Source organism: Kockovaella imperatae (genome assembly GCF_002102565.1).
Source record: "Kockovaella imperatae strain NRRL Y-17943 chromosome Unknown BD324scaffold_5, whole genome shotgun sequence".
Classification (NCBI taxonomy): domain Eukaryota; kingdom Fungi; phylum Basidiomycota; class Tremellomycetes; order Tremellales; family Cuniculitremaceae; genus Kockovaella; species Kockovaella imperatae.
In genome coordinates, this window is record NW_019028945.1 from 299,545 (window position 1) to 315,462 (window position 15,918).

At 51.5% G+C, this 15,918-nt stretch overlaps 7 protein-coding genes across 7 annotated transcripts; 4 read left to right on the plus strand and 3 right to left on the minus strand.

Moving 5' to 3' along the window:
* The first annotated feature begins 20 nt into the window (after positions 1-20).
* Positions 21-2,771, plus strand: BD324DRAFT_389608 (hypothetical protein). The gene is made up of 7 exons (XM_022012656.1): positions 21-1,297; positions 1,356-1,484; positions 1,639-1,773; positions 1,828-1,863; positions 1,912-2,127; positions 2,188-2,467; positions 2,520-2,771. The coding sequence occupies exons 1-7, from the start codon at positions 62-64 to the stop codon at positions 2,645-2,647; spliced, it is 2,160 nt and encodes a 719-aa protein (XP_021871633.1). The 5' UTR covers positions 21-61; the 3' UTR covers positions 2,648-2,771.
* Positions 2,772-3,710: 939 nt separating this feature from the next.
* Positions 3,711-4,529, minus strand: BD324DRAFT_622730 (hypothetical protein). The gene is made up of 4 exons (XM_022015508.1): positions 4,322-4,529; positions 4,100-4,266; positions 3,825-4,043; positions 3,711-3,775 (listed from the first exon to the last, which is right to left on the minus strand). The coding sequence occupies exons 1-4, from the start codon at positions 4,491-4,493 to the stop codon at positions 3,734-3,736; spliced, it is 600 nt and encodes a 199-aa protein (XP_021871634.1). The 5' UTR covers positions 4,494-4,529; the 3' UTR covers positions 3,711-3,733.
* Positions 4,530-4,646: 117 nt separating this feature from the next.
* BD324DRAFT_622733 (DNA repair metallo-beta-lactamase-domain-containing protein) lies at positions 4,647-7,990 on the plus strand. Its single transcript, XM_022015509.1, has 11 exons — positions 4,647-5,639; positions 5,689-5,949; positions 6,002-6,078; positions 6,118-6,238; positions 6,286-6,364; positions 6,416-7,078; positions 7,124-7,236; positions 7,292-7,538; positions 7,590-7,722; positions 7,772-7,853; positions 7,904-7,990. Exons 1-11 carry the CDS (start codon positions 4,710-4,712, stop codon positions 7,907-7,909), a joined length of 2,712 nt encoding a protein of 903 aa, XP_021871635.1. The 5' UTR covers positions 4,647-4,709; the 3' UTR covers positions 7,910-7,990.
* Positions 7,991-8,154: 164 nt separating this feature from the next.
* On the plus strand, positions 8,155-10,343 carry BD324DRAFT_579245 (hypothetical protein; the record flags this gene model as incomplete). Its single annotated transcript, XM_022013367.1, has 5 exons — positions 8,155-8,277; positions 8,333-8,913; positions 8,973-9,225; positions 9,275-9,893; positions 9,937-10,343. The coding sequence occupies 5 exons, from the start codon at positions 8,155-8,157 to the stop codon at positions 10,341-10,343; spliced, it is 1,983 nt and encodes a 660-aa protein (XP_021871636.1).
* A 336-nt stretch (positions 10,344-10,679) lies between these two features.
* Positions 10,680-12,605, plus strand: BD324DRAFT_578605 (kinase-like domain-containing protein; the record flags this gene model as incomplete). The annotated part of the gene is made up of 11 exons (XM_022013332.1): positions 10,680-10,762; positions 10,814-11,085; positions 11,133-11,197; positions 11,246-11,422; positions 11,476-11,563; positions 11,614-11,721; positions 11,768-11,849; positions 11,898-12,020; positions 12,068-12,155; positions 12,215-12,472; positions 12,522-12,605. The coding sequence occupies 11 exons, from the start codon at positions 10,680-10,682 to the stop codon at positions 12,603-12,605; spliced, it is 1,428 nt and encodes a 475-aa protein (XP_021871637.1).
* A 288-nt stretch (positions 12,606-12,893) lies between these two features.
* Positions 12,894-14,205, minus strand: BD324DRAFT_578466 (succinate dehydrogenase iron-sulfur subunit, mitochondrial; the record flags this gene model as incomplete). Its single annotated transcript, XM_022013325.1, has 8 exons — positions 12,894-12,974; positions 13,017-13,091; positions 13,139-13,213; positions 13,265-13,412; positions 13,465-13,507; positions 13,576-13,741; positions 13,891-13,977; positions 14,035-14,205. The coding sequence occupies 8 exons, from the start codon at positions 14,203-14,205 to the stop codon at positions 12,894-12,896; spliced, it is 846 nt and encodes a 281-aa protein (XP_021871638.1).
* A 323-nt stretch (positions 14,206-14,528) lies between these two features.
* On the minus strand, positions 14,529-15,776 carry BD324DRAFT_622750 (mitochondrial import protein Pam17-domain-containing protein). Its single transcript, XM_022015510.1, has 5 exons — positions 15,362-15,776; positions 15,240-15,260; positions 15,149-15,162; positions 14,854-15,044; positions 14,529-14,711 (listed from the first exon to the last, which is right to left on the minus strand). Exons 1-5 carry the CDS (start codon positions 15,739-15,741, stop codon positions 14,619-14,621), a joined length of 699 nt encoding a protein of 232 aa, XP_021871639.1. The 5' UTR covers positions 15,742-15,776; the 3' UTR covers positions 14,529-14,618.
* Positions 15,777-15,918: the final 142 nt, after the last annotated feature.

A 15,918-nucleotide genomic window follows, 5' to 3' on the forward strand; every position in this document is an offset into this window, starting at 1 on the left:
GGTCAATTTTTAAAGTGACCATTCTGGTTTCATTGTTATTCTGTCCGTCTGCCTTGGACTCATGAAGCAACATGCAAGTCCATCAATAGCAGGACCTTCGAGACTTCCAGATGAGCAACTAGCCCCTGTGGCTACCTTGCGCGCTGGTCCATCTTCGCTCCAGGTGGAGCCGGAGTCGTTTCGACGTCCATCTTTCCATCCCAGTTCCTCATTCCCGCACTCAGCCCTGACGGATCGCTTGACTCGCTCGCAAGCAGATACAGGCCAATCCTGGATCATTAGTCTGTCTCACAACGTTCACTTTTCTCGGCATGCCTTCTTCGCGGGCGTCAAAGACTTGGCTGTGCACCCTGAACGTAACTCGACGGTGATATTGAGAGCGGACCCATTACCCCCTAAGCCAACGCCTTCCATCGCCACCCAGACACGGCAAATCAATCAGGATGACCCGAAAGGGGCTGAGAAGGTGCACTCGAACCCGATTGCAGAAACATTCAGTGCTTCCGATGAGGAAGCAGTATGGCTCGGACTCAGTCGTCGAGAGGAATTCCGCCTACGACTTATGCCGAAGCAAGTCAAACGGGATGGCAAGCTGGATCAACGCATAGCGATATACGAGTCAGAAAGCTCCCCAGCAAAGCATGACTCGACTACGGGCCAAGCAGATCATGGACATGACGCGGAATGGGGCATGGTAATGATGATTCCAGAGGTCAAATCGGCCGATGAAATCCCGTTCTATCACCCCGTCGTATCAAAGCTGGCTTTCCTGTACGAGGGCGTAAAGAGGGACGAGGAGGAGACACGAGTCGCGGCCGAAGGCTCTGAGCTGGCCCCTCATATAGAGAGCGAGACGACATCGAAGGGCTCGTCGTTGCCTATTCGCGGCAGAATATACGTCGCTTATCTACCTCTGCATTCACTCTTCACCCGGAACAGCGCCAAGCGTAGCGAACCCCCACCAGGACCCCTCAACGGCGGAGGTCCCTCAGGTGTGTCGACAGCGGCTGAGTTCAGTCGACCTCCCAATCTCCTGCTCGCGGCTGCACGAAGGACGCCTCCGAAACGACGCTCTCCCCTTTCGCAATCTACTTCCAGCGATACTTCTGATACTTCTCGTGTGGATTCTGAGATCTCGTCAAGTCACAAGCCGGGGTGGTCCAAGCCCATGCATACTGCCAGTAGCAGTGCCGTGGATCAGAATCGCCTAAATCGTACCCTGCTGGCTTTGTTCGAACGCGTCTTCAAACACGGATACAACGGTATCACACCATATCAGAAACGAGTCACTCACGATGTTCGTCGCGTACTCCAGTCTCATGGCTGTCATTGCAATGCTGATGCTCCCGGTCTAGGTCCTGGTCCAGAAGGAGTCATTTCAAGACTTGTATCTCGAGCTCAAAGACCGACATCGACACCTCGATTCGAGGGCTCCAAGGGCAGGGTCAACCACAGTTGAGGATGTCAAGAGACACGTCTGGAAGGTGAGCTTTTCCTTCCCCCTCTCGTCTCTTTCCCGGGCTTTTTGTCCTCCGCATGCCTTGCGAGTCGCCCGCCGACATTGCCCAGAGTTCAAACCTCTCCTCACCGTCCGATCCTATCTTGCCGTCTTCGGATCTATCTCACTGGGGTTCTCAGGACGTCGCGATCGCCGCTTTCCTCATGCTCCTGTGGAGAGACATGTATCCCGCTCAGGAGTCATCAAAATCTATCGAGGGAAAACCGTGGAACTCTTGGGGCCGCCCGCCTGGTGGCTTCATTGATCTTGGCTGTGTGAGCGCCTAGCTGCACTGCTGATACACAGAGAGCTGACAATGACGAGGACAGGGTAATGGACTCCTCGTACATGTCTTGACCTCGGAAGTAAGAGCACCTGATGGTGACTGAAATGGTGCTGAATAGCCTTCACAGGGCTATAGCGGCAAAGGATACGAACTGCGGGCTCGCAGGACCTGGCCTTTATATCCTCCTGAGACTAGGTCTGCTCTGGTCGAACTGCCTATAGATTTCCCTTCGTGGTTCCCACAGACTGTCGAAGAGTGGACGGCGGGGTCGTGGCCTGGGCGGGATTCTTGTGCCATAGTATCAGACTGCTTCGTCATCGGCAACCACGCAGACGAGATCACCGTGAGACCATTATCGTACACGGTTTGCGTGTTGTCACTGACGTGTTCTTGCCCCTCGCAGCCGTGGATACCACTCCTCTCTTTACTGCCCCGGGTTCCTGTGCCGTATCTCTCCCTTCCATGTTGTTTCCACACCCTCGACGACACCTTCAATCCTCTCAATTTCAATCCTCCCGCCCATCCACACAGCCCACCTGGAAACTTTGCTGAAGGTCTCGAAGAGGGACAAAGCAGGTATAAAGCTTACATCATGTGGCTTGGGTACTGTGGATTACTGTGCGGCTGGGAGTGGGAAAAGGAAAGTTTGAGGATACCATCTACAAAAGGCTGGGCCATCATTGGTGAGAAGCTGGGCTCACCCCAGGATGCTCTCTCATCTAACTCTATGATCAGCTCGAAGGCGATGGACAACGACCGACGAGGAGCTGCTCGCATGTCGACAATGGGCACTGGAGCAGGTCGATGTAGTGAGAAAGCGGGGCATGTTCAAGGTCCGAGAGCGGGAGGGCAAGGATCATTGATGCAAGGTACTTTCATGCGATGTGAACGAAAAGGATGGTAACCAGACTGATCAGGACCTTCGTTACCTATGCATACGATCTAACGACCCGCTGCCGACATCATTATGGCCAAGACGGAGCGCTTGTCGCCTGAGTCACGGTCTCAATTCAACCTTTCACACAGCGAATTGCAGCCCTCACACCATCCACTCACTTGATCTCCGTGGTAGTTTGGAAGAGACTTCTATCCTCAATTCACTGAAACGACGATGTCCAAAGAAGACTCCTCAAACGCCGTCCTCTCTTTGATATCTCATCCGGTTCCCCGTTTTGCGAACGAAGCTTGTGTGGAGCTCGTCCAGTTGTATGATCCTTTGTCACTCCCCATAAATTTCTCAATATCAGGAGGAGATGGATTATCAATGTTACTCGATGAAAGGATTGGAGTTTGACCAGTCAGACCACTGATAACTATAAATGACGGTGACTTGTTCTGATAGTACTGTCACACTCTTCACCGCACTCGTTCCAATCCATTAGCAAGCACTTAATTCGGCGTCAGTATGAGTTCCCATCGAGATGGCAGTGAAGGTCGATCAAACCAGTCTAAGAACACGGTCACCACGACTAGGGATGGCGATCGAAAGACATCGGCCGACGAGGGAAAGTCGAAGCATTCATCAGCAAGGTCTGACACGGAGGCCTTTTATGACCTTACAGCAGAAGACCTTATAAGGAACATGAAAAAGCGAGCAGCAAGGCGAGACGCCATGTCAGCGATAGGTCAGGCGACGGAATGCGAATACTAAAGCCTCGACATCGGTATCGGGCGGATCGATGACTCACAGTGATATGGGAAGTACGAGGGGGAGCAGCCGGAGTCAAGCATCCCGAAGTGATCCCTCTGACCCATACCGTGATTTCTTTCGCAAGCATTAGCGCCAGAGTCTTATTGAAGTGTAGTAATCAGGGACCAGCGCGCGCCCCTGTAGTCGTCGGTCTCAGGGAATGTATGTGCAGTGTCATCCTGATGGTAGGGAGCAAAGCTTAGAGTTGGTGGCGGAATCGAGATGAGAGGACGATGCACGTTTGATGAGAGATGCATGATCAACTCGGATTCAGATCGACTTTCTGTATATCCTGGACCATCTGATATCGAATCAGCATCTGAAACTCGGAATTTTCTCAGCACACGTACCTGCGTTTCGGCGTCCGGGCCTACACCTGTCCCCTGGACGTCATCGTCTGCTACCATCTCGTCCGTCGCTTCTTCTTTCACGTCTTCATCTCCCATCTCTTCATCTGGAATACCCTCCTCACGATACAGATACCCTTCTAACCATCCTGCAACTTCTTCTCGACCCTCACCAGCGAACACAGCTTCGGCGAATGCATCTCTGCCGACCGAGTTGGTTTGCTACGAGACGAGTGAGCAATGATAATAAGCAGCAGAGAGCAAGAGCACAGACGCACTTTGACCAGCTTTAGCCCTCCGCCTTTCTCTGGTGATAATTCCACCAAGGCCTGCACACAATTCAAGTGATTGTTCACGATGGCCCAATGTAATGGTGGAGAACCATTGTCATTCGGCTGAGAGACCAGGGCCGCAGAGCAAAGTGGTAGGAGAAGGTTCAGTATATCTTGATAGATGGACAATCAGCCTTCACAGTGTCGAGTCTGGAGCATGGATCTCACCTATATGCCCATTGGCACTACACATATGCAACGCAGTGTTCCCTCTGTCATCTCTGGCAGCTTCGACCCCAGCGTTTCCGTACTTGTCTGTGAACATCTTCACCTCGTCTATTTCGCCATATCGACATGATAGCATGAACTCTTCCACTTCCTCCGCTGATGGCTGTGACATGGTCTCTTCAAAGTGTCACTCGATAGATGGTGTATATTGCATAGGATAGAAGTTGGGATGCACCTTTGTTCCGAAAAATGTTTAAACCACGTGGCCAGATGCCGGCACCGGTCAAAGTCCGGTCAACCCGATCGACGGATTCGAATGACTTGCAAGGCATTCACAATGATGATGATGATGAGCAACAGCAACAGCAGCAGCTAATAACGCTCTACAATGGCCAGGACGACGCCTAGGAAGAAATCAGAATCGACGAGTGGACATGGCAACATCTTGAGCTTCTTCAAGAAAGACACCACGAGCGATCCATCCTCACAGCGGCGAAAGCTCCCAGATGTCAAACCGGAGATCGAGGACGTGGGATCATCTGGGCGAAGACCGCGAGAAGAAAGTCGAGTGATGGATCGGAAAGGGAAATCAAAGGCCACAGAGTCTACTCCAGGATCCGCTATCGACCCCGTGGTCATCAGTGATGATGATGATGAGCCGTCTTTGAGCAAGCGACAGAGGGTAGAAGACGAGCCTCGGAACGAAGATGCCGCTGGGCCATCTCGTCCGCCAGCAAGGCGGTCATGTACGTCTCCGTCTCAGATTGTGGGGTCTGCCTCTCCACCAAAGGCGTCTTCTGTCGAGTTGGACCATATCGGCTCGTCGCGCGCTACTCCAATCGTCAAACCTCCAGAACCGACCCTTATTGCCCCACCTGATCCATTCCCGAACATACCAGGGTTCAAGCCGCCGTCAATATGGCCAGATATTGTCAACACCGGTGTCCAGCCCGATGAAGATGCCAGAACTGAGAATCATGACGATGCCGACGGATCACAAAGAGGGATGAACGATGATATCGAGGAGGAAGATTTCGTGGAAGAGCTGCCAGGTTTTGAAGACAGTGCCAATATCAGAGTCAACCATCTGCAGGAACCTCCTCCCCCCAACACTGCTCCATTGGATAATTTCTCTGATTTTGGTATGGATTGGCATGAACCTGAAGACGAAGGCATGGGCATGGACGAAGATGAAGATGGGGATGATGGATTTTCCGAAATTGTGGAGACGCCGCCTATGCGGTCTAGGCATTTGCCCAAGGGCAAAGTGACATCTTGTCCAATTTGCAGCACCTCCTTGAAAGGCAAATCTCAAGCGGTGAGCCTTAGTGCTTCCACAACCACGCCGTTTTTAACGCTCTGTCCAGGTCATCGAAACCCATATCAACACCTGCCTTGATTCCACCTCGAAAGGTCCTCGTATCCGACCCATCACATCAATCAATCACATGTTTTCGCCAGCGCCTTCGTCACCGTCGCCACCGCCTGAAGAGGTGGCCAGGGGTCCTAATGCATTTTCCGTGTTAATGAGCGGGCATAAGGAGAAGGAAGAGTGGAAAGATGCCGAGGTCGACCTGAAAAGAGATGGCAAAAGGTTTTTCGGCAGGCGAAAAGCGCCATTCTATAAAGTGAGGGGTGTCTCTGACATTTTTGGAGCCGCGATCACTGACCCTCTTCTAGGTTCTGACTGGGATGCCAGTCGCTGTCGATGCCTTTCGCTATGGGGCAGTTCCAAAAGTCACTGCATACCTTCTCACGTGAGCTGCGGACAGCGGTCAGATCGCTCATCCCGCCAGACACGCTCACTCTGACCATTACACAAACTTGTCGAAAAGCTGGAAGGAAGGTCCAATCTATTGCTCAGAGACCACTGCGAACCTCATCATTCATATGCTCGGCGTTGAGCCGCAATGGGTCGTGAGCTTTCTGGATATTTTCGTACTGTTATGCTGACAACTATCCAGCATGGCCTGCCGAACGACATCCCCTTTGTGATGCCAAACACCGGTGGCGTCACAGTGACCCCCATCGAGGCGAATCATTGTGAGATCTATCCTAGGGCGTGCCCCGTAATGATGCTCACACATCGATCAGGTCCCGGTTCGTCCATCTTCCTGTTTGAAGGACCACAAACCGTTAACGCGGGTGATTCAACGATCAAGTCCCCGTACGTGGGCAGCAAGCGAATCTTTCGCTATCTTCACTGTGGCGACTTTCGTGCCTGTCCGAAAATGGTTCTGCACCCTGCCATCGCTCGAGCGCGCATCGACACATGCTACCTCGATACGACTTATCTCAATCCAAGATACTGTTTCCCTCCCCAGCCTCAAGTCATCGAGGCTTGCGCCATGCTAGCTCGCAAAGAAGTCCTAGGACTGTCTGCCAAAGCTCTGCCTGTGGATCAGATCAAACCTGGAATCAGGGATGAAAATATGGTCAAATTCGATATCAAACCGGATATCAATGCGATACAGGCGGAGAATGACGAAAAGTCCAAAGCTATGATGGCGGGCTGGCTGGTGAAGCGAGAAAGTGAAGATGATGTGAAGCAAGAGTACGAAGTAAAGGAGGAGCTGGATGTCAAGCCGACTCTGGATGATGTGGAAATGGATCAGGATGAGGAGCGAGGGATCAAAGATGAGCAAGACGTCAAGCCGAAAGAGGAGCAACTGGTGTCTGTCAAAAGGGAAAAGCCACCGGCGAGGACATTGGTGATCATGGGCACGTATTCTATTGGAAAGGAGCGCATAGTGAAAGGTAAGCACCAGGTGTGTCGGCCAGGATAGCTGATCGCTCCGCCAGCTGTCGCCCGAGCATTGGGAACGACAATCTACTGCGATCCCCGAAAAAAAGGTCTTCTTCTCTGTCAGACGGATCCGGACTTGCACGCCATGCTTTCCTCTGATCCGATCGAGGTAAGCAAGGCTCTCCTCATGACACAGAAGCACCGCTGAAGCGGCGGTGGAACAGAGTCAAGTTCACCTTGTACCCCTCTCAAATATTCAGCTCGATCGCCTACAACCGTACCTTGCCCGGCTCTATCCCCACTTTGACCGTGTCCTCGGCTTTAGACCGACCGGATGGGCGTACACGCCTCCAGCGGGAACAGACATGTTACCGGATGTCAATCAAGTCATTCGACGTGATCAATCGAGGAGCTTCTCCGAAGCGAGTCTAAAACCTCAACGTGGAAGCTGCAAGCAATTTATGATGTATGGTGAGTCTGGACTAGCCTCAGGCCACCCTTGAATCTACTGACTTATCCCAGGCGTGCCATACTCTGAGCATTCGAGTTTCTTCGAACTCACGTGCTTTGCGCTGTCTATGCCGGGTCCAAATTTGAAGATGATCGCGACTGTCAACGTTCATAATGAGAAGAGCCGGGCTAAGATGAAGAAGTGGTGAGCTGTCAGGCGCCGGCGAGTCTGTCACTGCTGAGTGTAGTGGCAGGTTTGAAAAGTGGGCTGTCGAGAAGGCTAGGAGGAAAGAGAAGAACTTGCCCCCGATCGTGGATTACCGTGATGAGAACTATGTGAGCGCTGCTGTCCTTTATTCAGTGCTCATTAGCTGATGGAGTCGCAGTGGTGATTGTCCCTCATGCTTCGTCCGTATCACTCCGTTGTATCGCTTGTATTATAACATAGGTGTATGACATGGTCATGGGTTGAATAGGTTCCGTCGCCACTTTCACCCCCGCGAAGCACCTCGATGAGCATCACCTGATTGAGACCGACCTTCTTTCAGTACCCGGCAGATGTAGATCGAGTCGCACTGAGCCTCTTCGCTTGAAGCTCTTTCTGTTTCCTCAAACCTGCCCAAGAGGATATAGTAGGATGTCAGCCAAGCCCAGAACCACCAGCGAGGCTGATCGATCCCGACTCTTGGAGTTGCCAGACGAGATTCTAGCGAGGATCTTCACGCACTTGGACCGGCAGTCTCTGAGCAAATGCTACAGGGTGAGTCCAGTTGTGGGGATAACGAGAGCAGGTCATTGATGTAGTCTTCTACCAGATTAACAAGTATCTCAATACCTTGCTCTCGGAAAACTCGACCATCTCACTGCACTACACGCTCATGTGCAATAATCTCCTGCTCAATTCTGATGCACTGAGACCGTCTATCAAATACCCAAATTATGCTCCTTCTTCATCAGCACAGCTCTTGTCGACCTTGAGAGAGCGTCTGACTCGACTTCGGAATTTCACACCCAAGAGCGAGACAGACTTCAGTCTGGTTGAACCTGAGGGGAGACTATACGAATATCTTGAAGGCCACCTCGTCCGGAGTACAGCTGGCGAAAGAGCTCTATCGGGCAACATTGCCTTCTACGATTTGAACAAATTGGACGATTGGGAGGATGTAGAGGAAGTAGAGGTCGAGGAGATGGTTCAAACGTCTCCTTCTACGAGCCGACGAGAAGGAAGGGAGCAGCCAATTACAGCCGAGGCGAGCGAAGATTCGACCCCTTTGCTTATGGACGATCCGGAGAAGGAACTTGGGGAGAACATCAGGCGATTGAAAGACTTTGGGTTCGATGTTGCAGAATTCGCAATTGATCCAGGTCAGGATCTACTCGTCCTCGTTGAAGTCAAGTAAGCCTCATCATGTGTCCAAAAAGTTTCAAGCTGGCACTGACGACGACTGTCTCAAGAGTGGCTGGATGGCGTAACAATCGGTCGAGATCCTGGACGATGCACTTGCATCTCATGTCCTTATCAACCTTTGAGCCTCATCCACTGGCTCGTCAGTCGGTCCTCGATTGGCCTTGGACTCTAGGAAGACAGAGCGTCAATCTGGCTTTTCAAATTTGTGACGACGGTTTGTATGTCCTGAGTATGAATCAAAGCAACGAGACTTCTGGAACACTCTGTGGATGGCAGTGGACGACAGGATGGAGAGCAATCGTGAACCAGAGCTATGTGTGGCCTGGACTGATAGCTGACAATCGCACAGAGCCTTCGATCCGCCGGGACAGTCTCATTCGAATCATTCGTCCTTCTGACGCCAACATCATTTGCCGTTCCTGTTGTCATGACTCATCTCGATATGACTTCTGGTGCCCTTGGAGAGCTCAATAATCCTATCGACCTATCCTTCACTCACCATATTCAACTTTACGCCTTCCCTCCATTCTCCTCCACCGATGTCCCCGCTGCAAACTCGTCTGAACCGATGCCACCGCCGAGAACACCGACTCACATCAAGACCATCGACCTCCCGGACTTTTACTATGACCTCGTGGCTGGGATCGGTCCTCCAAGGCTGGACATCCGAACAGACCCGCCTCCCAGAACGACATTCCCTACGTTTCAAGATGGGCACATTCAGCCTTTCGTCCCTGATCCCAAGACTGGCTTGATCATCATGAACGTTACGTGTCAGAACGCTGGAGAATTCTCCGAGATTGATGTTCACTTTGTCATCTGCATGCTCAAGGAGACTTTGACCAAGCACCTTCCACCCCCCACGAGTCCGCTCTTGACAAAGGAATTTGCACGACCAAGCACAGTCGTCCGATGGGAATCTATACAGGACGATGTTAGGATCTTTGGACCAGACATTGAGCGACCTGGTGAGTCTCGCAGTACAAGGGAGCTCGCGTTAACATCCCTCAGCCTGGGTATGCAACGTATTCCACAATCGATACGTCCAGATCATCAGAACCGCTCAAGATCGTCTCTTCATGCGACTGTATGACTTTGACCCTCTACGGGTCTTGAAGGAAATTAGAAAGAGAGGAGCTGCATTCCCTCATGAGGACCAGGACCAAGATGGCTGGAGCCCGTCTGGCTTACGCTCGATCGAAGATGATGGAGTGTTCCTCGAAGTCCGAGAAGGATATCTGGATGGAGAAGTCACCTATGGCTTGCACGACGTTGACGCTCTCACGTTTGGGAGCAAGCTCCCATTCCTCTACGTCGATCGCCCCTTGCGGGGAGAAATTGCTATAATGGACGGAGAGCGGATAGTGACCATGGTGAGCATCGCATGTCTGCTGCGCGTGTCACCGAGTACTGATTGATCGCTGCAGGGCCAGGTGAGACGAGGACCTGGTCGGACCAAGACTATGTGTACCAGTCTAGAATTTTGACGACCCTTAAGGGATAGATTGCTTCGCTCGTGTTCAGACATCAGTCTCACTGCTGTCAGCTGTGCATCAATGTATTCATATTCCTTCAGCGCATATGCTATCAACGATCGCTCGCTCGCTGTCTCGGTCGCGTCCACGCGTGTGATTTCAAAAATTAAAATACAGCCAATGTTCATCTATTCATCATCATCATCGTGACATTGATCTCTGACTCGAATCGCATTTTAGACGTAGTGTCTGACAGCGACGATGCAGGATGATGACGATATGTCTGGATCAAGTATATTGCGGTATCCAATCGTTCATGGGTATCGTCTAGGTGAAGAGATTGGAGGTGGAGGCTTTTCCAAGTGAGCCCAATGCTCCCGATTTCGTTCCCGGGACGAACTGAACATCGACAGAGTCTTTCGAGCCTTCAACGACATCTCTGGCAAGGTCGCAGCTTGCAAAGTTGTCAATCTATTTATCTCGCCTTCGATTGGATACGGCACGCCGAATGTCAAGGAACTCCAGAAGGAGGTACAGGTTCATAAATCTCTTTCGAAGCATGAGTACATCCTGGAATTCATACATTCCGAAGTCGTAGTCAAAGAAAAAGAGGATGATGGTTGGGTCCCTGGTCTATACATGGTCTTAGAACTTGCCATTGGTGGTGACCTATTCGATAAGATAGGTGAGCTGAGCGGGCGAGGCAGGTCATACACTGACGTACACCTGTAGCTCCTGACGTTGGTATCCCTGACGACCTGGCGAACTTTTACTTTGCTCAGATGGCATCCGGTATAGTGAGTGAGAGAAAGCTTCTAAGAAACATAGCTGACGACCCTCCTCAGGAATTCATCCATCAGAGGGGTATCGCTCATCGTGATCTCAAACCTGAGAATCTTCTGCTAGCTGCCAACGGGAATCTCAAGATCTCAGACTTTGGACTCTGCGCAGTGTTCAAGCACAAAGGCAAGACGAGACTGCTCAGTGGACGATGTGGAAGTCTCCCGTATGTCGCGCCGGAGGTGGGTGATATGATCCGTCGGAGTATACAAGTCGCTGATATCGGTCTCAACAGCTTGGCGGACCATCTGGAACAGGGTATCGAGCTGAGCCCGTGGATATCTGGGGGATGGGTGTCGTCCTCTATACAATGCTGTTTGGCAGTAAGTGGGATTCGGCTGACAGCACGTCAAGGCTCTGAATATCTGCTCAGACACTCCTTGGGATGAGCCTTCAGATAACAGCCCAGAGTTTCGCGCGTATCTCACTGGCGAACTCCTGCAGTATGAGCCGTGGACAAGGATACGAGGATCCGCAATGGGTATGTCGTACCTTGCCTCTCGTCAGTCACTCATGTCTTGCTCCAGCCATGCTCTTAGCGCTATTGACGGTAGATCCTGCACGTCGGATTACGATGCAGCAAATCAAGGCCCACCCCTGGTGTATGACGTGAGGACGAAGCTTCACTTTTGTGGACGTTTGCTCACTTCCGCTTAGATCCAGTCAACTGACAAGAGCCCAGATGGGCGACGCCCTGACTGCGGGTATGAGGTCCACAGGAATGATGACCATCGCGGATCCGACCTTCGCTTCTCAAGCTTCACAAGCCTACGCCGCCAAGTAAGCTGAGGCCTTCATGCTCGCCTTGTCCAACTGACACCTCGTAGCCGATCACAAAGGATCGCTAGTGGCAGTCAATGGGCCAGTCAGCTGAATCCTCAAGAATCACAGTTCCTTCGAGCTACCGGTAACATCGTCAGTCACTTTGTACCCTTGCTCCTCGGTCGCCAGTAGTGACTAATATCTCGTCTCAGACTCAAGGTGGAGATTTCAACAATATCACAACCCGATTTTGGCTCTCGATAAGCTGTCCAGATGCCGTCGAACTGCTTACTTCCTACCTCGAAGCAGACCTTGGCAGCAACTCTGTATCAGCAGAGCGGCGAAGCAACGGGGCCGATGTCAAGGTTCAAAAGGCAGCCGGCGCGAAAAGTGTAGCCGGGACGTTCCAGATCAGAGGAGACGACAGTCTAATGGAGGCGAAGACTATGGTCGTAATGCGTAGAGGCAAGGTAAGCAACGCAACGATGTCTGAAGAGAGCCGATCCTGAGCGGTTTCAGGGCTCAATACTGCACTGGAAGGCGTTCTGGTGGAGTGTCGTCAGGGATAAGCGCTTGCTGCCCTATGTTGTCAAAGGAGATTAGAGCACTTCCTTGCGCACTTACCATTTCTATAATTCATAGCCCCCGATACTTGAGCTCACATGTACTTGTGGAATGCACTTTCAGCAGAGGATGTAAATAGATGTATGTCCCGATGCATGCTACAGAGTAATGATCTCGCCAGTTGCATGTAGACGAGCCTGTCAGCGATGGATTTTAACAGCGAACATGTCAGGAGAAATCACCAAGCCCAACATGATTTTTAGCACGTCGATCATCTCACTATTGCATGAAGACAGAAGACACTCATACAACAAAGCTTCTCCTAATCTACTTATCTTGGGCCATCTCCAGCTTCATCTTAGCAATTGCCATGGCGGGGTTCAGACCCTTGGGGCAGGTCTTCGAGCACTGCAAAAGGGGATGAGCACGCAGCAATGTGTGATGACTCACGTTGAAAATGGTGTGACATCGGTAAAGGGACATGGAGTTCTGCATCTTCTCCTTTCGTTGCGCGCCGTATGCGTCCTATGTGAGGGGTCAGTTCAGGACATAAGGTACTCTGATGGACTGACTCGTGAGTCTGCCATCCATCTGTAAGCCTGCATCAAGACTGCTGGGCCAAGGTATTGATCCTGGTTCCACCAGTACTACGGGCAGGGTAAGTACAAGAGGTCCTGCTTGTCGTGTATGAGACGTACTGATGGGCAAGAGGTGGAGCAGCAAGCACACAGGATACACTCGTACATTCCATCCAACTTCTTTCTGTCTTCCTGTGATTGGAGGAACTCTCCCTTTGCGGGGGGATTGTCGTTTTTGAGGTAAGGCTCGATAGATTTGTACTGTTTGCTGTGGGGACAATCAGCGCCTGTGTACAGAACGAGGGAAGTAGGACACTCACTAAAAGTTGGTGAGATCAGGGACGAGATCCTTGACGATGTACACTGGAGAGCATCAGCTGACGATCTCCGGATTCCCCCTCGAATTCGGGGGAGTGAATAAGTCAACTCACTGTGAGGAAGAGGATAGATCTTGCTTGGCTTTGTGTCCTTTGGGATCCTGCTGAGGCATGCCAGAGTATTGACTCCGTCAATGTTCATGGCGCAAGACCCGCAAATTCCTTCTCGGCAAGATCTTCGAAACGTCAAAGTAGGGTCGACCTCGTTTTTGATCTTGATCTGGAGTAGATAGAGCATCAGCAGGTGCTACATGGCTGAAGAGAGTCGCTGGCAATCCCAGCAACACGTCATCGGGGCCGTCACATTCCACCTCCTGCACCCGTCCCGATGACATGATTTGGCTCTGAGAGATCCCGCTCGCCACTCACCAAAGCATCCAGCATCATGGGACCACACTGGCTCAAATCGATGGAATAACTCTGCAGTTTGGGCTTTTCAGCTGGCTGATCAGGGTTCTAAAGGGTGTGTGGATCAGTAAATGCGGCTATGAGCCTACAGACGGGTGGACGCACCCATCGGTAGATCTTGAATTCTTTCATCTGAGGAACTTTTCCAGGAGGAGGCGTGGGAGTCTCATTGGATGGCTGGGCAAAAGCAGTGATCGGTGAGGATGTGAAGGATCTCAAGGCGAGGTTGGACTGCCTAGAGGTGCTAGCGACTGATCTGAGCGCTGTCTTGAGCATGGTTGATCGGAGGTATTGCACTCTCAGAATGCGATGAGATGTGAAGCTGTAAGGATGAAGAACTATATGATGAAGTTGTTCGATGTTGGGATCCACGATCTTTGAGGACGACGGTGGTGTGCAGTGTCGGAAGGCGCCGGTAATGAATAAATTCCAAAAAGTTGAGAATCTTCCCGATCGTCGTTCGTCCAATGAGAACAACGACGTTTGTGGTCAGACCGGGTGTCGGCGAAAGTCATGGGCGATTCAATGAGGATCATGTACACCTCGCATCATGGTGCAATGTTGCTCTAGTAGCTCAGTGACAGACAGATGACAGAGGCCTCAAGTGTCAAATGCGCAGGGGTGTTGCATGAAATAATACAAATTTTGAGCCGGACGACTGCCACCTCACCATCGCCATGGTGAACATCCTATTGGTCCTCTGTCGGCACTCCGTGCATAGCTTTGCGCTTGTAAGCAGCTTGATCTCGGAGCCACCGTCTGTATTTCGCTATGGACACAATCTGGCGTGAGACAGGCGGTACGAAGGAGGTTTTTTGGAGGTCGATGAGGTCAGAGGGGAAAAATCAGTCATTGAAGGGAGAGAACACATCGAGGTCAGCTATGATGCGAAGCATACGGAGAGTCAATTCGTTTTATACCCACCTTCTCGCCGTAGAAGTCTGGTGCAGGGTTGTTCACACTTTGGAAGCTCGGATCCACCCTATTCTTCTTTATCCTACTGAAGAACTCTCTATCCATGACTTCTAGAGGCGCAGGATTACCTCGTGAGAGCGCTGGGTGAGTCAGGGAGAAGAGAGATGAGCCGATGGTCGGGCCGATGAGGTATCCGAGAACTGGGCGAGCGTCAGCCAGGGCTTCATGCAACTTCAGAGAACAATAAGGAAGAGAGCTCAGAATTTTCAAAGTGACACCGCAGAAATAAGAGGCTGGAACTCACTCATACAGCCCACACTGATGTCCAGAAAGATCTCGTCAGTCTCCGCCCATGCAATACCAATGCAATGTACACAGTGCTTTGCAACACTCACGTAGCACCACCATATACGAAACTAAGCGAATGTCAGTCAGTTTCGCATTTCGACCGGAAACTCAGGTAGCAACCGCCCTCCCTCATCCTGAAAGAAGGAAGTCACTCCCTATGGACACTCACGCCGGCTCAATGCCCATGATCAACTGGGTTGGATCTGCCTCCAGGTTCGCAAAGTAGCTCCCGCCAAGTGCCAATCCAGTCAAAGTCGTCGGAACAGTAGCAAGAGTAGACCATGATCTCCTCTGACGTCTCAATCCGAGATACTTTGTCCATGTTAGGGGAAGGCTGTCGGAGCCAGCAGGAGGGGCGGTGGAGGCGCTACTGGTCGAAGATGAAGATGATGAGGCAGCTCTCGATGGACCGGCTGAAGATGTGGAAGGACCAGAAGCAGTCGCATTTGAAGATATAGAGGAAGAGAATGCTCTTGCTGACAGTCCTGCTCTCTTGATATCGGCTCCGAGAACATTGCGCTTTGCGAGCATGGCGGCTGGTCGACTCATCTTGTGTTCACAGATGGAACAGATAGTTAGATAGATAGATTAGTTCGTCATTACCGGTCCACGAACCTTGATGGAAAAGTGCCACAACGCCTCAAGCGACGGAGAACGCCGATAACGCCGATTCAGCATGTGGCATCTCGCTTTCGTGGCGGACTCTCGTTCTGACCACCGCACGTA

Excerpts from the sequence above, each read along its gene's own strand:
- BD324DRAFT_622730 (XM_022015508.1), bottom strand. The coding sequence starts at position 4,493 with ATGTCACAGCCATCAGCGGAGGAAGTGGAAGAGTTCATGCTATCATGT. Across the intron at positions 4,267-4,321 it reads TAGTGCCAATGGGCATATAG|ATATACTGAACCTTCTCCTA; the intron begins GTGAGATCCATG and ends CCATCTATCAAG. Across the intron at positions 4,044-4,099 it reads GAGGGCTAAAGCTGGTCAAA|CAAACCAACTCGGTCGGCAG; the intron begins GTGCGTCTGTGC and ends CTCGTCTCGTAG.
- BD324DRAFT_389608 (XM_022012656.1), top strand. The coding sequence starts at position 62 with ATGAAGCAACATGCAAGTCCATCAATAGCAGGACCTTCGAGACTTCCA. Across the intron at positions 1,485-1,638 it reads TCAAGAGACACGTCTGGAAG|GACGTCGCGATCGCCGCTTT; the intron begins GTGAGCTTTTCC and ends TGGGGTTCTCAG. Across the intron at positions 2,128-2,187 it reads ACCACGCAGACGAGATCACC|CCGTGGATACCACTCCTCTC; the intron begins GTGAGACCATTA and ends TGCCCCTCGCAG.
- BD324DRAFT_622733 (XM_022015509.1), top strand. The coding sequence starts at position 4,710 with ATGGCCAGGACGACGCCTAGGAAGAAATCAGAATCGACGAGTGGACAT. Across the intron at positions 5,950-6,001 it reads GAAAAGCGCCATTCTATAAA|GTTCTGACTGGGATGCCAGT; the intron begins GTGAGGGGTGTC and ends ACCCTCTTCTAG. Across the intron at positions 7,723-7,771 it reads CGGGCTAAGATGAAGAAGTG|GTTTGAAAAGTGGGCTGTCG; the intron begins GTGAGCTGTCAG and ends GTGTAGTGGCAG.
- BD324DRAFT_622750 (XM_022015510.1), bottom strand. The coding sequence starts at position 15,741 with ATGAGTCGACCAGCCGCCATGCTCGCAAAGCGCAATGTTCTCGGAGCC. Across the intron at positions 15,261-15,361 it reads ATCATGGGCATTGAGCCGGC|TTTCGTATATGGTGGTGCTA; the intron begins GTGAGTGTCCAT and ends ACATTCGCTTAG. Across the intron at positions 14,712-14,853 it reads CAGACTTCTACGGCGAGAAG|ATTGTGTCCATAGCGAAATA; the intron begins GTGGGTATAAAA and ends GTCTCACGCCAG.